Source organism: Capsella rubella, unplaced genomic scaffold (genome assembly GCF_000375325.1).
Source record: "Capsella rubella cultivar Monte Gargano unplaced genomic scaffold, Caprub1_0 scaffold_3, whole genome shotgun sequence".
Classification (NCBI taxonomy): domain Eukaryota; kingdom Viridiplantae; phylum Streptophyta; class Magnoliopsida; order Brassicales; family Brassicaceae; genus Capsella; species Capsella rubella.
Window position 1 is genome coordinate 9162871 of NW_006238921.1, and position 19355 is coordinate 9182225.

Consider the following 19355-nt stretch of genomic DNA (forward strand, 5'->3'; position numbering starts at 1 on the left):
AAGAAGGTGAGATTTAGGTTTAACAATTAAACAAGGTTATTTCTCAGTTTGGGTTCATAAAGGAGAATTATGATTTACAGTTTACAAATAAATTAGATTTTGAATTTAACTAAATACATAATTTTATTCATGATTTTATTTTATAATATGTTATATTTGTTTAATTTTTAATTTATGTATGAATGTATTATGCATTGAGCAATTTCATTGTCTAAAACATAAGGGTGAATAAAATATTTTCGAAAATATTTTTTTTTAGCTTAAATTAAAGATAACAAAGTTCAATATAAATAGTAATATAGTAATTTTAAAATATTTTTAAAGAAAATATGTAGTTTTTTATAATTCGTATTTGAAAGATTTTTTTTAATGTTTTCCTCAATAATGCTATAATTTATTTTAGAATCTTTATATTTATTTGCGTTGTTTATATGAATTTATTTACAAATGACTATATTTATATTTAACATCATATTTTAGATTGATGTTAATTTGAAAGAACTTTACCATCATATTAAATAATAATTAATTAATTTTCATAGTCTGAGAATGATTTTGTGAAAAATTGAAAGTTAAGAAATAACAATTTTTACAAAAATGGTATAATCATGTTTTAGAGGATAATTGCTAAATTAAGATTTTATAAAATATTTTAGCAATATTATGAGTAATGGTGAATAGCTCTCAAATAGCTCCCAAATGTTTTGGTGATTGTTAGTTTGACATTACTAGATTTTTATAATTAACGTTTAATAACAAATTTTAAGAGATATATATATATATATATGTACACGTTTATTTGATAGTTCAAACCAAATAAAACCTCTTTCCGAATTAAAATTAATTTCTCTTATTTTTCAAAAAAAAATTAGAATTATTTTTTTATAAGTTATAATTAATTTTTATTTTAATTTAATTTTAAATAAAGATAACCCGCCATTGGACGGGTACTATACTAGTTCCATATAATACAAGGATACAAAGTTATCAATCAAAACCAAAATTCTATTCATTAAGTATAAATCTATCAATTTATTTAATTGATTATTTTTTCACAGTTTGATGATTATTCTCATATTTCGTTTCCAATCATTTAAACATGCTTGATGTAGTCTTGTTTAATACGAAAAGCTAAGCCCCTAAACACAAAATGAGAATAAAAAACCAAATTTTGTTCAATAATAGATATCATAATTAACTATTTTGGTTTGATATTCCCTTTAACCACATATAGAAGACACTATCTTAAGAGGGGTTTACTTAATTTTGGACAAACTCTGGACAAAATGGAGAAACTAAGTAAAATACTAGTTGCTTCATTCCCCAAACTGCCTCCAAATAGTATCTTTTACTAATTAGTTTCTATTTTAGTTTGCAGAATTTGAATTCTAGAACATTTCCATTCCAAAACAAATCAAATAGGAAAAGCAACACCTTATATCTCATAAAGGTAGCGGTAGTGAACGAACTCGCATTTTGGTTAGCGAGTTGGTCTCGAACAACTACCCATAGTTTCCTTTATTCTAGTCATCTTCTCCCCAAGACAAATTATATCATGAGGGTGAGATCACAGAAGTGTTTACTGGGGGAGCAAACAACACCGTTTTCAAATAGCTTTAGCTAATTTTCAAGAGTCAACCATTTTAATCTTAAACTGTTGAAAATTTCTTAAACTATTACGGATTAAAACTCAAATTGTTGTAGATGTTAAAAATAAAAATATTTTTTTATCGAGTTTTATATATAAAAAAGGAAAAAAAAATCTGAATATTTTTTATTTTAAACATATCTGAAACACGAGAGAATGGAGATAAAGTTTGAGCCACACATAGACATAGCTACCTTGATGATCATTAAGTTCGGAGAAAGCGATCTCAAACATAAAGACATTTTAGCTTAGAAAAACAAAACACACACAAATGTTATGTTTGAGAAGACATAGGGGCAATACGCCTATATGATGTCGGATGTCTTAATCCAGGGACCAATGACTCTATAAGTGAATATGACTATATGTATAGTTTGAAGAATTTACAGTTTCAATTTTCATATTTTGGATCGACAAGAAAATTAATTATATATATATACTAATATGACTACGTGGGGGTCGCATTGTAAAGTCAGAGAAACAAATCACTGCATATGGACCATATTTGAACAACACTATAGCTGAGTGACTACACTCACTTTCTACTTTACGGCCATTTCTAATGTATCTTGCTTGTGTTCTGTCTCTTCTCTTACTTTTAGTTTACTGCTCTCACAGGAAAAAAAATCAATGCATACTATGACTTGACTACGTTGGACTAAGGACTTACCACATTTCGGGTAGGTCCACTGAAAGATACATGTTGGTGAACCAAATTAATATAGAAAAATCTAATATCATTTCCAATATATAAAAAAAATTATGCTAGAAAACACCAAAAAGAAACATGTAATTTAAATATGTAATTTCTATAATATGCAACATTCTATATTTGGGATTCTTACGGATTTTACCATTTCTTAGAGCAAATTTTACGAATGTGCCATTTTTTTGCTAAAATTTTATGGATTTGCCAACTTTGAACTTTTAAAAATGTTTATATTTCAAATTTTTTTTTTACTAAAAGACGTATCTTATCATAAATACTAAACTCTAAAGACAATTATAACCGACTAAACCCAAACATAATGAGTAAAACGAATGTTTAATCACTTTTTTTTTAACTTGAAAAATGGCAAATCTATAAGATTTTACCGGAAATGGCAAAACCAAAAGTGCCATTAAAAAATTCCTTATGGAGTAATTAACACTTATATATTCTAGTAATTTTCTATTTTAGTAGTATAAAGGGAAGAGAAGAAGAACGTAATAACATGGGAAGGCTTCAGCTTTACTTTGGCTTTGTCTGGTGTCTGTGTGTGTGTGGTCGAATTTGAGGGAACGTTTTAAGAACAACTTCAAGATGCATCCACCGCCCTGCCCTTCCCCTTTTGTTGGTTTCTAATTTATCGAACAATTGACTGACCATATCGGAGAAAATTATATACTATTATGAGACAATTTGTAAAGTGTATTCTAAATTATAATATATTCTACACGTTGCAATTTGCATTGCATATAAAGACGTTATAGATTAGGCAGAAAACAAAACACATCTCTGTTTTTTACTTTTGTTAAAAAATACTATATGCTTTGATGTTTTTTTTTTTGTGTGATAAAAGAACGATAATAACTTTGTAAAAATATGCGAAAGATTTGATGGCTTCACGATTTTTGAATATGAAACTAAACGTTATGTTGTTAACTAGGTGCCATTTTATCCTTGTTGCGTTGATGTAATATTAATTTACGAAACAATTATGAATTTGCCATTTTTTTTTTACCAAATTTTCGATTTTATCATTTTTTGGTAAAATCTTATGGATTTATAATTTTCAGATTAAAAATGTGATTAAACACGCGTTTTACTCGTTATGTTTAGAATTTAGTATTTACTATAAAGTATGTCCTTTACCCCAAAAAATGAATATTTTTAAAAATTCAAAAATTTAAATTCATAAAATTTTAGCAAAAATGAAAAATTCATACAATTTTAGCAAAAATGGCGAAATCCGTAAGAATCCCTTAATTTATTGGTGTTATGTATACTCTTATTTCCCCGTCCGTGCCTTTGAGATAATCTTAAGAACGTTATTGTTTTGTGAAAGTATATATATTGGGACCATAAAGATTCTTGTTAAAAGTGAAAATTGGTTTCTTCCTAGATGTGTTTTGGAGAATTGTCTTCCTATATGTGTTTTGGAGAATTGAGGCATCGTTCATAGTGAGTATCCACGTTACGTACGTACCCCTTTTTGCTGTTTATTTTCTTTTTAGGATCATTTGTTCGATGAATGATAAAAAGAGTCTTTCAACTATTTTGTATAAATGTTGCATGCTTTGATCAATTGGCTTTGCTTTACAATTTTGACATATGCATGTGTAATTTTGTGTGCAAACCATCATATGGACAAGGTCTATGGTTTAAGGCCGTCACAAATGAGATGGTAAAATAATAATCATAACTATTTTCGTAATCAACCTTCCTAGAACAATCTACTTACAAAGATTTTTGCTGTCCCGACAAGTCTCCAGTCTAATCGTCTAATACTATTTTCCCCACCAAACCCATGAGAACATGTTTGAGTTGCCACCTCAACATCTATCTTGGTCGTAGGTGAAAAAAAGTGGTTTAGTTATATCTATCCCACATGCAGAGAGAAGAGATCCAAAACGACAATACTTGTTGGTCGTTTCACAAAAATCACTTTTATCTCTTACGTCGTCCCATTTGTCGTTTGTCTTCTGCTCTTTAGTATGAGTGGAGACACCAACATCCAAACTATATATCACAACATTCCATAAACAAAAACATTACAAAACTGTGTCTCACAATATCTCAAAGTGTTAAGGATGAAGCATTCAAGATTTTGTAATGACTTACTGTACACGCAAGCAGCAAGCCACTCGTTCACAACTCTTACCCAAGTACTTGTCCATCCCACATCAATCGTCCACCTAAGGAGAACAAAAAAAAAGTATGAGTTGAAGTTTCAAGCTTCAAGCTGAGAGTGAAGACTACAAATTCTTACTTTTTCATAGGGTGATGAGTGTTCCATCCAATGAGTAACATAGCTATGTACATTGCTCCTGTGGCAAACACAAAATGGAAGAATCCATATCCATATGGAACACTATCTTCCCTTTCCTCTTCTTCTTCTTGATCTTTCCCATTTTTCTTGAACTGGAAACATTGAGAATCTATTCCTGTTGAAAACGTCGCGATAACCATTGAAAGTAGTGCAACCATAAAGCTCTGCACAATGTTACTCATCAAAATCAGCATATGTACTCTTGGATGAAACAAAAACAAAGAAGAGTGTTGGAGAGGTTAAGAGAGTTTACAATTATGGTAAGCCAATCTGTTCTGTTCGAAGCTGCTGCTTTTCTATTGCAACTTTCTCCCACTGGTTCACTACAGGACACAACATAAATGAAACATTACAGCTTCATTACTAGTTCAAGCTTCTTATTTACTTGTATAGTTAAAAAAAAAAAAAAACTTTGTTTAGGTTTAAAATATAATATGGAAATTTTTTAGAATTGTAATTTAACCTTTTATAAAAGTTTTTCAGCAGCTGAGACAATGAAATTTACTATAAACCAAAGACAAATCTCTATGAAAACACTAGAATAGGAACCTACATATCTTTCGATTTGATTCCTAATATCCTAGAACCCTAATTCTTAGACACATAACCATTCATCATCATCTCCCCCTTTGCTTGAAGCTTTCTTACTAAGGGAAGCTTGGCTCTCTGTTGCTGCTGGTTCGTGAGGAGTTGGCATCTGTGTCTGCATCTCTTTGAACCTGAAAGTATCGTTAAGGATACTTAAGCCTTCGGTTTGCTGAGCCAGGAGAAACGTTTGCGTAAACTTCCTCCTCACGTTATCTTTCTTCCTAGTCAAGTATCCATTGACAAACACAATCACACGACCATCCTCCATAGGATATGGTATACCAAGTGAGGTTTCAATCTCAGCCTTGTAATCTTCGTATCGCGTAGCCAGAAACTCATCTTTCACTTCTTTCTTGGTCCAAAACGTTTTCTTGACATGGGTGGCAGGATCAGGACGGTTAAACAGACATGGCTCATTGTAAAAGATATGAAGATAGTGAGGTTCTTCGTTGAGGATGTGATAGTATTGCTTCACAAAGGACATGGTAGCAATCTCTGCGTTAGTGTTGGTCTCTGACATGTCTCCAGTGGCTGAGATCTGACGATAGTATGCTTTGAAAACAAAGCAGGACGATGATGATGAATGGTTCTTGACCTATCTCCTCCACCATATATATAGTGGCTAAGGACACCCAAACCAACTAAATTTCCTAATCATACTCGACTAGTACTTACTAACTCCTAATTCCTAAACCATAATAACTTAAGAGAAGTTATCTAAACCACAAAATAAATAAAATTAAATTATTTTATCCTCAGATTATAAATTATTATATCAAAGTTTTAAAGATGATGTAAAAATGACAAATAATTGATATATATATTTTTTTTTAAATCTCAAAAGCCAAACTTTGCAAAACAGAGAAATAAATGATTTTTACTAAAATTATTTGGTTGATTTTTTATTTATTATTGATTTTATTTCATTTGACTACTAACCGGCCGGATCAACCAACCGGTTTGTTGGTTGTATCTGGATTTTAATCTGATTTAACCGGATTATCGGTTTTCAGACATTATGAAAAAAAAAAACAGAGATGGTAGGAAACATAAACATGCCTTCGAATAGCGCACCAGCATACAAAAACAACATAGAGTCCCATAAGAGCTGGAGTCAAGTATCCAGCATTCACCTATTGGTATTGTCAAAAGCACAAACAAACCTTTAATAACTCCAAACATCTAAACAAAAAAAAAAGACACAATCACATGAAATAGGATTAATTAGTAGTGGATACAAAAAAAACAAAGACTTACTTTAGGATGGAGAGCTATGCTTGTCATGAGTTGGATGAGGAACAAAGTCCAAGTTATAAAGAATATATTGAGAAGACATGAAGCATCAGGAGCATACCAAACGTACATCAAAATCACTCCTACTATACACACTGTGTATGATGTAGTTGCTAGTAGCATCACATAGACACGGCTACAAACATAAAAATGTGTTTTCTTGATTAGTACTAAATTGAAGATTATATGTGAATCAAATATTGAAAATAACTCTAACCATTTTTCTGTATCTTTTTGAGACTGATAGCATTCGTTAAGCCATTGAATGAAACTGATCACACTAATTAGTTGTATTAAGAGAAATACCCTGTAAAGAAACAACAACAACATTAGATATGAGATTTTTTTCATTTAGTATATACATTGTAAAGTTGGACTGATCAATCAAAGTCTTACCCTGCACCAAAATGGGCTATCTCTCCTGCAAAATCAAACCAAAAGAAAAAAAGATGTTAGTCGTCGCGCCAATCGAATTTTCGAAAGAGTATTGTTGTCATCAAGCCTTACCGTAAAGGTGAATAATGGAAGAAGGAAGCAAGAAGGGGATGATGGTTAAAGCAGGCCACAAGATGAGTTTAACAAACCACCATCCAGAATGCCATCTATCTCTTGAAGAATGCGTTTTCGACGTGCCAAGTGTTGAAAGAAACATAACAAAGTAGAACAACTGAAGATTTAATGGTCAAGGTCAAAACAGTTTCTGATTAAGTGACCTAATATAAACCCTAAAACGCTTGAAATGAGTATGCAAAGACTGAATCAAGAAAGGATACAAAACATCCCAAGCTAACCCTCAAGACTCCTTCTGTCCCCAAACAGTTTTCTCCACCTTTACAGTTCTTAAATACTGCAATATGATCAAAACTTATAAGTACATTAATGAACAAGTACTGTAAGTTTATAAAGAAACATGATCCAAGAATGGCACATACTTGTTACTTCTCTTAAGGCACGCCGACCATAATCACGAGCACCCCAAGCTAGTAGATTCGAGATGAGGAAGATAAGACCATATACATATCTAGCCATCCATGGATTGCAGCCATTGCGGAACTGATTAAACCATGATCCATTCTTGATTGCTTCATAGCTATCGTTTATACTTCTATCATTGTTGTTGCTAACGCTTGTACCGGTCTCCATAACTCCTTAAACTTACCAGAATCTCTCCTCTTCATGACATTAGAAGATCGATAGATTCAAGAAACATATCACTTCTTAATCTCATACCATGAGAAGATCTTGCACCAGAAACCAAATAAAGGCAAAACAGGAGCGACAAGCTTGTCCTTGTCCTTCTCCGAGAGATTTCGTTCTTCAGATCAAAACCTACGAAAATAAACAATGAAAAATCAAGCATTTGCAAAAACAGAGTCGGCAAGAACAGAACGAAGAAGACATAAGAAGGAAGCAAAAGATAAGAATCCGATTCCGTTACCAAAACAAAGAGAGGAACACATACAAAATCTATTCAAGAAACGGTGGAGATTGAAATTTTTGTAGATTTAAAGTCCACAAAAATCATGTTTTACATGAGAAACATTTGTGGTGTATTCACAAAAAAAAACAAAAAAAAAACACACAGAACCCGTTTCGCAACAGAAAGCTATCTATCTCATTTGTTTTGTCTTTCAGCCGAACATAAAAACAGAGAATACGTATAGTGCAAGTAAACCCTTACCCTAAAAACTAAAAAGGCAACTTTTTATAAGCGTCAACGAGAATCCACAATAGATGGCTCATTTTAATCCGAGACTACAACTTTAAACCTTAACCATGTGAATGATAAAGACAAACATACCAAACTTAAAAATCAAGCTACAAAAAAATCTTAAGACTTAAAACTCCTAAAGTCAAGATTTGACAAAGAACCTTTTGTGTTGTAACTATAATGGAGAGGCGTGGATAAACAAAGAAGCACAACTTTATTTGATAAGGAAACTAAAGTTTAAGAGATCAAAAGAGAAAACTAGAAAAATAGAATTAGATCTTTGAAAACAATTTGGACTTGAAAAACGAAACGTGTTGGTACGAATACAAAATTGGGGAGACGAATCTTACGAAGATGAAGTGGTAATGCTAAGCCTAAGCAGCAACATCAGATGCTCTTTTCTAGGGATTATATTGGTCCACTTAATAGAGTGGAGACACATGCCACTAAGGCACTAAGACTAGTTGAAAAGAAAAAAAAAGAAGTGGGCTAATAAAGAATAATGTCATCTACGATATTGGATAACATATATTTATCAAATCTTTGAAATTTTCTTTTTTTGTTAAAGAATCTTCAAAATTTTCTTTTTTTGTTGAGATTTTTTAGTATTTATATACTTTCTTTACTTTCCAATGTTCCCATATGTAATATATATGATCTAATCGATGGCCATTTAACAATTCAAGGCCTAGAGATCCATCACAAGTGGAAGTTCTAATGGCATAGACTCGTGAGGGGATAGTGGATGATCAGTTCGTGGTATATCTAAATATGAGTTTTTTAATCAGTTAAAAAAAAAAAAAAACAAGAGTTGTAGATTTAAAATATCTTATGGTTCTAATATTTTAGTTAGTAAACAATTCTTTTTTTTTTTGGAAAAAAATAAACTAAAATCCTTCGTGTTTATATATTGTTATGTTTGAGAAAAGTTCAAAATATTTTCCTAATACCTTTGCATAAAATTAGGCTGTATAACTGTGTTCTAGATCTACTGATCATTCTCACGTTTCCACGTTCATATAGACAGACACTTAGGAGTAATATGACTAATGAGCTCATGGCCTTTGCCATTATGAAATACATAATATATAATTCTGATAGATAGAGAGAATATAGCATAATGGTAAATTTGACCCTAAGATAGAGGTAGCATGTGAAGATGTGGTGGTATTGGTATTTGTAGTCTAGGTGGTAGATCAGAATGTTTAGATACTCGGAAATAAGAATTTGTCTGTCATATATAGATAACCAAAGTATTTATTTATTAAGATAATTTAACATCTAAGCCATCATATGGATACCTCATCAAATATTTTCGTGTTACAAATTAAAGACAATTGTTTGAAAACCAATAAAGTTTTATTTTGGGAGTTAAAATCGTTTTCATTTTACATAAATTGGAAAACAAACCCGAAATAACCGACATCTAAACCAATATTGCACCATTAGTTTGACTAGTAAACCATAATAACACCATAGAGTCAAGCATACGTACAATATCGTAAAGTTTTGTTCGTTTAAAAAACAAATAGTTGAGTGTGTTTTCATTGACTCCACACAACAAATTGGGGAGCCAACATAAGTTGAATAATTTGTGTGTGTGTGTGTGTTCTCTTTTGACTCAACGAAGACAAAAATTAGTTGATTTAAGCCGCAGAAATTGAGTTAATTTGCAAAACAAGAAAAATTAAACAATACTTAAATTGCATCTGCTTTTCAAAGAATCAATACTAATGACTAACGCAAAACCTTAACTTCTTAACGACTTGCTTTGAACAAAATAAAAAAGGTCAGAACCAAAACGTAAAACAATACTTAATTACATATGTTTTTTTTTCAAGAAACAATACTAAATTTTGACTAACTCAAATTTCCTAACAACTTATTAAACTTTGACAAAGAAGGTCAAAATTAAACGTTTAAGATTATGATATTCATAATTATATTAAAAGATTTTTTACGGCTAATCTTGTTGGGAAAGTGAGATAATTAGCAGAAAGCTAAGCAAAGAGACGAAAAAGAAGAAAAAAGTGTGGAACGAGTGGTCCCTTAATGTTCCACAACTTTGCTAAGTGTTGGACCTATAAATGGCTAGCTCCGGCCTATTTTCCGGTGACTTTCCCGGCGACGGAAAGAGCTAATCACATATTTTACACCCAAGACACATTCATAATCCATAACAAGCACAAACATGTGTTTTTCAAGACTCAAAGATCCGAAAAGACAAGAACCAAGAACAAAGAAGAGAAGACGAGAAAGAGAAAGAACCTGTGAATTTTGTTAGTGTCTTGATTCTTGAATCTGTGAAAGCAAGATTGGATCTGGAGATGGAATAGAGAATGTTGTGCTGTTGTTGTTTTAACCTCCACAAGCTTCTTGAAAATGTGAAACCAAAGAAGAAGAAGAAGAAGAAGAAGAAGAAGAAGAAGAAGAAGAAGAAGAAGAAGAAGAAGAAGAAGAAGAAGAAGAAGATAGAGAAGGAGAGAAATGTGAAAACGAAAAGAGAATAAGTACTTTCAGGTTTTTATGATCAGAGCTTTTGCTTTAAGAAAACAGTACTTATACTTATATATACAAACTTTATATATTTATATATTATTAAACAATGCTTTAAATTTTTGTGAAGATCTTTTTTTTCAATAAAACAAAAAAAACATTTTTTTATAAACCACAAAAATATATGATAATTATATATATCAAAGAAAGTAATTTATAATTTTAAGGGTATATACAAATCACAAATTTGACTAAAAATAATAATACTAAACTTTACCATGTCTAACATTTGCCAGTATACAATACAGAAGAATTTAAGCAAATAAAGATTATTATACACTTTTGTTTACAATGGATAAACATGCCATTAGACTTAAATAGTAGTAATTGTATTAAAAAGTTTTGACCAGACAATTAATTTGCCACAATACATGAACGTGCTTGCTCTTGTGATCATTTATTGCCTTGTAGCTTGATTTGTTTCTTAATTAGCTGTGGTGTGTGATAGAATGAAAGTTGTAATTATTAGTGTATATAAATACAATCATACCGTTTCATAGTAGTAAAATTTTGTGTATTTTAGACTATACAAATATAATAACAAACAATTACAGAATAAGAAAATCAACATAGGTAAGTTCAATTCCTAAATTCTTCTGTAATTTTGATAAGGGTCAAACAAAAGGATATATAAAGGTATTTATTCGAAAAGAATTTGGGTATTTAAAAAAATATTTTTTGAGAAATGTCCATTTTTATATATTTATTTTCAAAAATATCTCTCATTCATTTCCAAAGATAACATTTATTAAATTTGATATAGTTACTACTCAGAAAATGATTATCATACTACTTTTTTATATAACTATGGGCGAAATAAGCTTTCTAACCGGACATAGTGACACAAATAGAATGTGAACATACAATCTCATTTTATATGAACTTTGAATTATAATCTTTTTTGTTTTTGCAAAGATTTTAGTTTTCCATTTAAGTGATGAAAGGGACTACACTGATTAAGGAATCATCCCAATACTAAGTACAAAAAAAAAATTAAAACACTAAAAAGATCATATGATGGAATGGATTAATGGAAATTTCATCCGACTGTAAATTCAGAATTGGAAGTTAAAAGACGCCAGTAATCCCAAACTATAATACAACATCAAAAACAAGAAGGCACGTTGCCACTGAGAAAATAATAACACAAATAAGATGTGAACATGTACATACAATCTCATTTTTCTAATAATTTTGAATTATAATCCATAGCCTCGTACAATTGTTGTTTTAAACTTTACAAAAATATTTAAAACTAATTACAACTTCTAAGATTTATAATTAGTTATTAGTTGTTTCATTTATTATAACTTTAACAAATTAAATATTAATATGGTTATATAAATTTTGCACATAAAATGCAATATAAATATTTTATTGAAAACGAATGAAAAGGAGCATCTATTTTAGTGAACAATGGAAAGTGTAATTTATTATTGGGACATAATAATTACTTGAATTTCATAATATTTTTTTTCTTCGATGACAAATCATTTGGCAAATTGTTTCATTGTTTGGTTGTTTTCGAACTATTAACAGTAATATCAAAAAAAACTTTCTCTAACCAAGATAAAATCACACTAGAATAATATCAATCTCAAAATTTTGATAACTTTAATAATCCTAGTTGTCGACTTTTTAAATGTTATCATAAACGTATAAAGTTTCAATGACACTGATACTGATGCCCAAGCAAATCAAAAAGGCTCGAAACTGGTACTTTCTTTATAATTAAAAGAAGCTGAGGAACATGAACATTCTCATTTTGCGTAATCTTATAAAAATCTATTAATTAACTACACTATACTTTAAAGTCAGAATCATAAATTATAGCTAGCTAGTAACACACAAATGGTGAAATGAATCATTGTTTCTTTAATCGAGCTTTTTGGTTCGAAAGGACACTGGAATCGTACGTACGTACCATAATCGAAACGTAGGTATAATACAAATTAAGGTGTTATGTTGGCATATCAAATACATTATGTGAGTGTAAAACCAATAACATTTTTAATAATTAATCTGCAAAAATACTTAAAATAATAATAGTGAAGCCTTCTAAGAATCACGTTGGAAACTCATATACTCCAAAGCAAAGCATGCTTGAGAAAAATACATAAAACAAACAAACAAACTAGGAGAAAAAGGCTAAAGAGACTACGCAACTTCATGAGTTTAAGTATTTGTCTCATATGTGGAGAAATTATAAATTTAACTTTTGTTAAAACTATATAATAATATATACTACAAGATACACACATCATGAAGCATTGAGATTGAGAATAATGTATCCAAGTCGGAAACTCACCTCAAAGGTTACAAAATCTGGCACTGACGTCGATTTTGCGTAAAATGTAGTGCATATCTTTTGGAGTTTCACCAACTTTTAAGTTCAATGAAATAATAACGAATACTCATTATTATTTTGTTACATAACGTAAGATTATTGGGTAATTAAGTGTAACAAACTAAGGTTAATCTAACGGTAATGAACATTGTAATCATTTACAAATTGAAAATTTGTAAAACCCTCATAAGTAGCTCACATGAGTCACATTATCCTAAAATGAAACTATTAGAAGAAAGCTATATCATTAGTGTATACACTCATTAATCAAACTAGAGACAAACTAATAAAAATCATTTGTGGAGGTCAACGAATCAAACATTTCATAATTTGCAAAAAAAAAGATGTCCATACAAATTCGATAAAATAGAATATGAAACCTTAAGGACCCGACAAGACAGCTTAATAGTGTAGTTGTGGGTGCTTTTTTTCCTACCACACTTAATAAGATGGATCATTATGCATCACCCACTTGTTCTTGTTTTTTTTTTTTCTCTTGTTATTTAATCAATTACTTTGTTTTAGATTTTTTTTTTTTTTGAATATTTGTAATTTATTTTTTGACAAGGTTTTTCGTCTACGCCAATAGTTTTTATTATTTTAGAGTAAACAAAATTGCGTGATGCAAAAATATAAGTTTCAGCAGGCATTGGCGTCCACGTGAGTCCTTCTCAAGTCTTAACGACAAGGTTCTTCATTGAACGGTTCATACTTATCACAATAAATAAAATCAAGTAAAGATGAATATTCTTGTTCATGTATGTATGGTTATCGTGGATGACTCTCACAATTTTAAATTTTTTACACAACCAAATTTTTTTTTTTTTTTTTGTGAACATCATATGTTTTGTTGTAGTGACATCGAATCTTTATCAACTGGTGGAGAAATATCAAAGTTTTTTTTTTCTTTAAAAGAGAGATAAATCTTTTGTGGAGTGTGTTCACTTATGAATAAGATCATATCTTGCTTAATATTGGAAAGATTAATGGCTTAATTCATCGTTTATTAATAGGAATTATAACAATTTTACTAGTGAATACTGAATAGTGCATGATGGAACGTGCAAAAGGTTATGATGGTGATTTTTTGTATATGGTGGGGAAACTTGGGAATCAGAAACTCAAAGAGGATTACACATACAAAGTCAAAAAGGAACAAAGATTCGCATGCTTCTTTGTTTTGTGTTTATGTCTGAATTCAACTTCTTTTGCTTTGCTTTATGCATCCCCATCCATGAGTTTTGACTTTTGAGTATACCACTTCTCATGCGATTCATACTTCTCTATACATATAATCATATGAACATATTAGATACACATATATAGTTATAGGGATGTCTCAGATTCTTTTTGAGGAACTTTTCAACAGTCAAGAAATGAGTTAGGACATGTTTAAAATCCTAAAACTTAGTTTAAGGATGTTTCATCAAGATTTGAGTTTAGTTTAGTTTGGTTGGTCCATAAAAATCGGATGACACACTTCTTCATAATTGATAGAGTTTCACATAATGTACAAGATTCTAAATGCTTCCATTCTCACCAATTTATTGAAATAGAAACACTAGACTTTGTTTATGGGCCAATGATCCAATTATGACAATTGGAACATATCCAAATTGGGCCTAATGTGATGGGTATGAATCTAGTAAGATGACTAGAGTTTGAAATTTCGTTTATCTCCATGTCCATTAGTAGAAAGGTTTGATTTCTGATCCAAGGTCCATTGTTTTTAATCAATGCACTGCACATGTATTATGGCATGGTTTGTATTGTGCTGACATGCAAACCTAAATCACATTGTGTCTGATCCAAGCTCTGGTTTTGGGTGGAGAGCTGACGATTGAAATCAAACAAAAGTACCAAATGTAAGAAGACCATCAATCAAATGAGCCAAACGAACTATATACTATTTGTGTTTGGGCTATAATTGTATACTATGTAAAATGGGTTTATTTAAATGTGATTTAGGTTTTATTTGGGCTAATCCAGTTATACAACAAATTGACTTGTTCAATTAAAATATTCCCAATTTTAACAAAATTTTAATAATTTTTCATATTACAAATTGTACTTAAGATATTATTGAAATTTATGTAAATATTATTTGCTTATTATGTATAAGTTTATATTAGAATTAAAAAATAAATTCTATGATTTCGCAAATATATTAAATCGCACAATTTTGTTATTATTCCGCGATATTTCAATTTACAAATTTATATTCTGCAACTAAAATTTCTTTTATGTTATTTTTGCAATTATGTAATATGTTACCCATCAAGTTTAACTAACAAAAATTTTGTTTGACAATGATTTATTAAAATAGTGGAGTTAATTACTTAAAATGGATAAAGTATTTTAGCATTAGAAAAGTAAATATGTATTTGGAGAAACTTTCTATAAATATAAAAGTAATTATTTACGTCATCTAATCACACTTTTTCTAATTACTACTATCCTCACGCACCAGACAGAGAAATCCTTATTAAGTATATGCCCATAACTACAAAGCACATGGGGGTGTATGCTTAAACTGTGCAACTTTCTTAATCATTTACTTAAATACGGTCTACTTTTAAATCACCCCAATTTTGTTAATAAGTAAAAGTTATAGTATTATTATTCTTGTTTTTTTAAATGAAAAAAATTACTTTTCTTTAATCTAATAGTTTAAAAATATTTTGATGTACTTATCATCAAGTCACCAACTATAGTATTTTAGTTTTTACATTTGAATGATGATAAATTATAAAAACAAAAAAAAACGACCAAACAAGACTGGAAACTAATTTGGCCAATGTCTACTCCCAAATTGACATATTTGGATTTTTCTAACAAAACATTTTCCTTTTTTTTTTTGGGCAAACAATTTCTAACATAACATTTTCCAAAACCTATTAGTAGTGCTCTATTTTAACTCTAGAATATAGTACTTCAAAAATGAAGATTATCTACTCCATGTAGTTATTTTATTCTACTTCAAATTTGTATAATTTGTAACAGTCAATTTAAAATGGAAAATAATTATAACTTTTTTATACCAAAAACATTTAAATATTAAATATTTCTTGAATTCGTAACATATTTTCTTGAAGTCTTAAATATTTTGTTTGATTTGTATCCGCTGACCTGATAATCTCTTAAACACTTCACATACGCGTAAAATTATAAATTTTTCACAATTTCTTTCAAATTTTTTTGCCAAAGTCTTAAATATCTCTTTGACCAAGAAAATTCCAAGTACACAAATATGAAAAACAAGAAAAGAAAACAAAAAAAAAGTTATTGGATTGAAAATCTGACTTGCAAGTTTCAAGAGTACTAAAGAGCAATAAGTTCCAACGAATTCTAACATTTTAGATGAACATAGTTTCATGTTCCAAATATATACTACTATATATTTATATAGTACAATTATATTTTTTGACAGATCCATTAAATTTTAAAAGTGATATGAGAAATGAGTAAAAAAAATATACTACTAATTTAGGTAAATAATGATAAATCAAATGCGAAGAAACAAAGAATAAACAAAAGGAGTTTGTCAGCTTCCACTCACTCCGGCGAGAGCATCATCCTTTTGTCGGTCCACTTTCTAAGTTTCTTCTATGGTGAAATGAAATCTTTGAGAAATTCAATAGTTGCACTATATATAAAGTTAAACCTATAAAAATGACTAAAAATAAAACATCAATTTCACAATAGTGTATTTAGTGTATTAACCATAAGTCTAACAAAAGTAATGGATAATATTATGAATTAGATAAATGAAGTCCCCATGATGTCTTATACAGGGGCGGAGGTAAGGTAGTGGTATGAGGGTCAATTGATCCTGGTGAATTTTTTAAATTTGATGTATTTTTAGGAAAAATATCAAATTGACCCTTGTAATATAACACAATTGACTCCTATAATTTTTTTAATAACATAATTAATTATTATAATTTGTTTTTGACCCTCATGATCCGATTTTCTATCTCTGCCACTGGTCTTATACAATTATATTCTAACACGAACATGACACCCTAAACCTGAAGAACCCTCAAATGCAGGAGGACACTTGTTAATGTTCTCTCTCTCCCATTATTTTTCCTTAGATTGCTGATTACATATGACTCAATTATTAAGTTTATTAAGAAAAATTAAAGAATCTTAATTATTCCCATTCTGTATATACAAAACTAAATTATTGGTTAGAAAAATAACTGCATTGTATTACAATGAATTGAGAGTGCATAGGACAGCTTATAACATTCTAGCAACTTAGTTGTTATTACTTGACCGATTTGGTAATTAGTGGGTAAAGAAAAAAACATTTGTTCTTCTGTCCAATATATATATATATATCCCGGTTAGCACAAATCCGGTACGATTCTGATACTTTTTGTGTGTGTGTGTTCGATACTTCGATCTATATACTATAATCTGTCTTACCACTCAAAAGAGATGACACAAAAAAAGGTCAAAAATTTATGAAAGCGTTGAACTGTCGGCAGAAGGATTCTACTGTTTGTTTCTTTATTTTTATTTTTCTTTCTATTTTTAAAATATTGTAGTTTCAATTTTCAACACAAAATGAAAAAAGGTTTAAAATATTTAGTAAAAGAAAAAAGAAAGTGAAATGAAGCGACCCACAAATTAAGGATTTCACAGCATTCAAAGAAATGTGAATTTTAATTTATTTTTTGTTTGGTTGTTTCAAGTACACCAGATAAGTCAAGTCAATACTACTAAACACTTTTTTCTCAAATCTTTGCGCTAATCAAGGCTCTTTTATTCCTCACTTTTTTTTTTTTAAAAGAGTTAATCAGTGGTTGTTAAACATGTTTAAGGTAAAAAAAAAAAAGTTTATTTTGTACACAGTCATAATTTTGTACATAGATTAATAAAACTTTACTGCACACAGTCATAATTTTATGTTGTATCAGTTTATTTATTTTTGTAGTTGGTTAGTAAGTTCTTTTAAGGAAAAAAAATTGAATTTTACATCCACCAAATATAAGGTCTATTTCCTTCCCACGTGAACACCCCACTATCAAAATTTATTATTTTATTCGAATTACGAAAAAGTCAAGAAATCTCTCTTTTATCTCAAAAGAAAAAGATATATCTCAAATAACACAATTGTTTTCTTCTTCGCACAATTTGACAATTGGATCGAGGACTTTTGTATAATTTCGTTATTTCTATAAAGTCAGATTCTTAGAAACTTCAACACGAATCTTTTTTATTGTTTTATGGTGTTTCTATTTCGATCAATGTGGCAAAGAACACAAAAGTATGTAAATAATAATAAAGCCTAAAGATCTTTCTGATAGATCGATCAAAACATAAACCCAAAAAAATAGAGAAAAATGTGAGCACAGAGTTTCACTTACGAAATTAGGAACTCTTGAATTTGTAAAGAAAGATAGAAACACAAAAATAAAAATAAAATTAATCTGACCCAAAAAAAAAAGAGACACAACAAAATGAAGAAAAACAAATGGAGCAGCAGAAGATGTTGCTCCGATTTTTTTTTATCATCATCCTCTATACAAACAACTTGTTTTTGTTTTGTTTTCCCCCCCTGGAAACCCTAATAATAATTTATAATAATAATCTCTCTTATTTTCATCGGAATAAATCTTCTTCTTCTTCTTCTTCTAGACAATCTTGATCACTCTCTTAAATTCTTTCTCTTTTTTGATCTCTGTAAAATAATCTATGAACGAAGTCTTGTTTCTTGATTTTTGATAGAGTAAGTAGAAACGACATCGTTTTTGGTGGGGGTGTTTTTTTTTACCTCTGAAAGAATCATCATCAATAGAAGGGTGGTGGTGGTGGTGATGCATATGATACTCCTATGACAGGCGGTAATGGACCTTCGTATTCTGGAGACGGTGGTGGTGGTGGAGAGCTGTGATGGACTGGTTGTGGTGGTGGAGGAGAACTGTAATGGACTGTCGGTGGAGGAGGAGGTGAGTACTCTATGCAAGGAGGAGGTGGTGGTGGTTCGATACATGGAGGTGGGGGAGGTGGTGAGTAATGTGGAGGCGGTGGTGGGGAATGTGGTGGTGGTGGAGGAGAATAATGTGGTGGCGGTGGGGATGAGTATGTATAAGTTGGTGGTGGTGGGGAGTGATGCGGCGGTGGGGGTGAGTTGTAGTGGTAAGGTGGAGGAGGAGGTGAGTGATGGGG

The 19355-nt window shown here is 30.2% G+C and overlaps 3 protein-coding genes across 4 annotated transcripts in view; all 3 read right to left on the reverse strand.

Annotated features, from left to right (window-relative positions):
* Positions 1 to 3963: 3963 nt before the first annotated feature.
* LOC17892121 (probable serine incorporator) lies at positions 3964 to 10722 on the reverse strand. Of its 2 annotated transcripts, none has more exons than XM_006297733.2 (12): positions 10541 to 10722; positions 7494 to 7890; positions 7335 to 7408; positions 7069 to 7228; positions 6958 to 6982; positions 6779 to 6868; positions 6526 to 6697; positions 6328 to 6401; positions 4934 to 5003; positions 4621 to 4844; positions 4473 to 4546; positions 3964 to 4370 (listed from the first exon to the last, which is right to left on the reverse strand). In XM_006297733.2, the coding sequence occupies exons 2-12, from the start codon at positions 7702 to 7704 to the stop codon at positions 4306 to 4308; spliced, it is 1239 nt and encodes a 412-aa protein (XP_006297795.1). In that variant the 5' UTR covers positions 7705 to 7890; positions 10541 to 10722; the 3' UTR covers positions 3964 to 4305. The 2 variants fall into 2 exon arrangements, with proteins under 2 accessions (XP_006297795.1, XP_023642322.1); XM_023786554.1 differs by lacking the exon at positions 10541 to 10722 and adding an exon at positions 8000 to 8147.
* On the reverse strand, positions 5016 to 6048 carry LOC111831622 (putative G3BP-like protein). Its single transcript, XM_023786555.1, has one exon. It carries the CDS (start codon positions 5786 to 5788, stop codon positions 5276 to 5278), a length of 513 nt encoding a protein of 170 aa, XP_023642323.1. The 5' UTR covers positions 5789 to 6048; the 3' UTR covers positions 5016 to 5275.
* A 7759-nt stretch (positions 10723 to 18481) lies between the features above and the next one.
* Positions 18482 to 19355, reverse strand: part of LOC17891240 (leucine-rich repeat extensin-like protein 4) — a 2537-nt gene continuing 1663 nt past the window's right edge. The window contains exon 2 of the mRNA XM_006300206.2: positions 18482 to 19142. Coding sequence (XP_006300268.2) covers positions 18978 to 19142 — 165 coding nt within the window. The 3' untranslated portion in view covers positions 18482 to 18977. The remainder of the gene's footprint in view (positions 19143 to 19355) is intronic.